Source organism: Bombina bombina, chromosome 5 (genome assembly GCF_027579735.1).
Source record: "Bombina bombina isolate aBomBom1 chromosome 5, aBomBom1.pri, whole genome shotgun sequence".
Taxonomy (NCBI): domain Eukaryota; kingdom Metazoa; phylum Chordata; class Amphibia; order Anura; family Bombinatoridae; genus Bombina; species Bombina bombina.
In genome coordinates this window covers 36,335,384-36,337,746 of record NC_069503.1, presented here as the reverse complement: position 1 = coordinate 36,337,746, position 2,363 = coordinate 36,335,384, and the positions used below count along the sequence as shown (strand labels likewise).

The following is a 2,363-nucleotide window of genomic DNA, read 5'->3' as shown; positions in this document are numbered from 1 at the left end:
AAACTAAAGCAGTTTTTGGCTGTTTATATAAATCAAACAACCACACCCTCTCAAAACATCTCACACTGATGATTAGTCTGTGTCTGTAATGATAAGACATCATGTTCTCACCCAACTGGTTAAGCATGAGCCGGGCAGGGCTGTATTTGCAGTTGCTTGTGCAATGTTAAATGAGGATGGTGGATGCCACCTCTCCTGCCCAGAATACAGATGTACTTGTTCACTGGCTGAGAACATTATCCACATGCACTTTGTTTAATGCGGCCCTATAGCTTGTTTTCATCAGTAATTAAGTTTACTATGATGTAGTAATGTTTATATTCTATGTCATCCTTTTTAATTTGTGATTTACAGGTAAATAAATTTAAAGGGACACTGATTCAGATAGATCATTCAATTTTAAGCAACTTTCTAATTTACTCTAATTATCAATTTTTCTTTGTTCACTTGCTATCTTTATTTGAATAAGAAAGCATCTAAGCTTCTTTTTTTGTTTCAGCCCTCTGGACAGCACTTTTTTTATTGGTGGATAAATTTATCAACCAATCAGCAAGGTTAACCCAGGTTATTCACCAAAAATGAGCCGGCATCTAAACTTACATTCTTGCATTTCAAATAAAGATACAAAGAGAAGGAATAAAATTTGATAATAGGAGTAAATTAGAAAGTTGATTAAAATTGCATGCTCTATCTGAATCACTAAAGAAAAAAAATTGGGTTCAGTGTCCCTTTAAAAATATAAAACGGAACACATTTTTTAGTATAAAAAAATGTTTTTTTTATTGAGATGGATTATATTATAAAGAATAAACAGTCTTATTTTTCTTAATTACATTTTTTTTTATGTAGACAAACACGTGAATAGTTCATATCCATCCTTCACTACAGGAAGCCTCAGAATGGTACCGCAAACTCCAAAAATCTTAGACACTAATGACTATTCACAAACATTGGGGATATCACAGCAGATATTTAAAGATGATGATGAATTGGCAGGAACTGGGAAGCAATCATTATGTACAGAGAGTAATTTAGTCATCAAACAAGAGGACATGTATGACTTATCTAGTGAAATGATTATCCCAGAAGATAAACCACACACATTTACTGAGTTTTCAAAATGTATTAAAGAAGGGAAAAGTCTACAATCTAAACAAATGATTCATACAAAGGAGAAACAGTTAAAATGTACAGAATGTGAGAAAATCTTTAGATGGAAGTCTCATCTACTAGAACACCACAAAATACACACAAGTGAGAAACCACACACATGTACTGAGTGCAGCAAATGTTTTACACGAAAGAGTGAGCTGAAAAATCATGAAAGGATTCACACAGGGGAAAAGCCTTTCACATGTACAGAGTGTGGAAAATGTTTTACAGAGAAGAGTAGTCTGAAAAAGCATGAAAGGATTCACACAGGAGAAAAGCCTTTCACATGTACAGAGTGTGGGAAATGTTTTACAGGATTGAGTACTCTGAAATATCATGAAAGGATTCACACAGGGGAAAAGCCTTTCACATGTACAGAGTGTGGAAAAAGTTTTTCACATAAGGGTAATCTGAAATCTCATGAAAGGATTCACACAGGAGAAAAGCCTTTCACATGTACAGAGTGTGGAAAAAGTTTTAGACGAATGAGTACTCTGAAATTTCATGAAAGGATTCACACAGGAGAAAAACCTTTCACATGTACAGAGTGTGGAAAAAGTTTTACACGAATAGATAGTCTGAAAACTCATGAAATGAGTCACACAGGAGAAAAGCCATTCACATGTACAGAATGTGGAAAAAGTTTTACACGAATAGATAGTCTGAAAAGTCATGAAATGAGTCATACAGGAGAAAAGCCATTTACATGTACAGAGTGTGGAAAAAGTTTTACACTAAAGAGTGATCTGAAAAAGCATGAAAGGATTCACAAGGGAAGAAACCTTTCACATGTTTAGAAAGTAGGGTTGCCACCTTTTGCCCAGCCGATTCCCTGACACTTTGCAAATGGCCGTGGTTGAGGGTGTGGCTAGGGGTGTGGCCTTAAATATATATTTTACCATTTTTTGGTCTGCCAGTAAAGGATTGAGTGTTATGTTTAATTTAATACACACACAACAATGATAGCTAGATATAGTCAGATATATACAGTTTGGTAGACAGACTGACAGAAAGGTATATACATAAACAGATAAACGGATAAAGACATATATATATATATATATATACATATACATTAGTAGATACAGACATATAAACAGATGGATAGAAAACAGATAGGCATAAAGAGATAGACAGATATATAAATAGATACAGACTAGTAGATAGTTACTCAAATATAAACAGACCAGTAGTGTCACTAGGGGGGTGCG

The 2,363-nt window shown here is 34.4% G+C and overlaps 1 protein-coding gene across 1 annotated transcript; it reads left to right on the top strand.

Moving 5' to 3' along the window:
* Positions 1-862: 862 nt before the first annotated feature.
* Positions 863-1,928, top strand: LOC128659772 (oocyte zinc finger protein XlCOF26-like; the record flags this gene model as incomplete). The annotated part of the gene is made up of 1 exon (XM_053713345.1): positions 863-1,928. A coding segment is annotated over exon 1 (1,029 nt), but the record flags the coding sequence as incomplete, so codon positions are not given.
* Between the last annotated feature and the right edge of the window lie 435 nt (positions 1,929-2,363).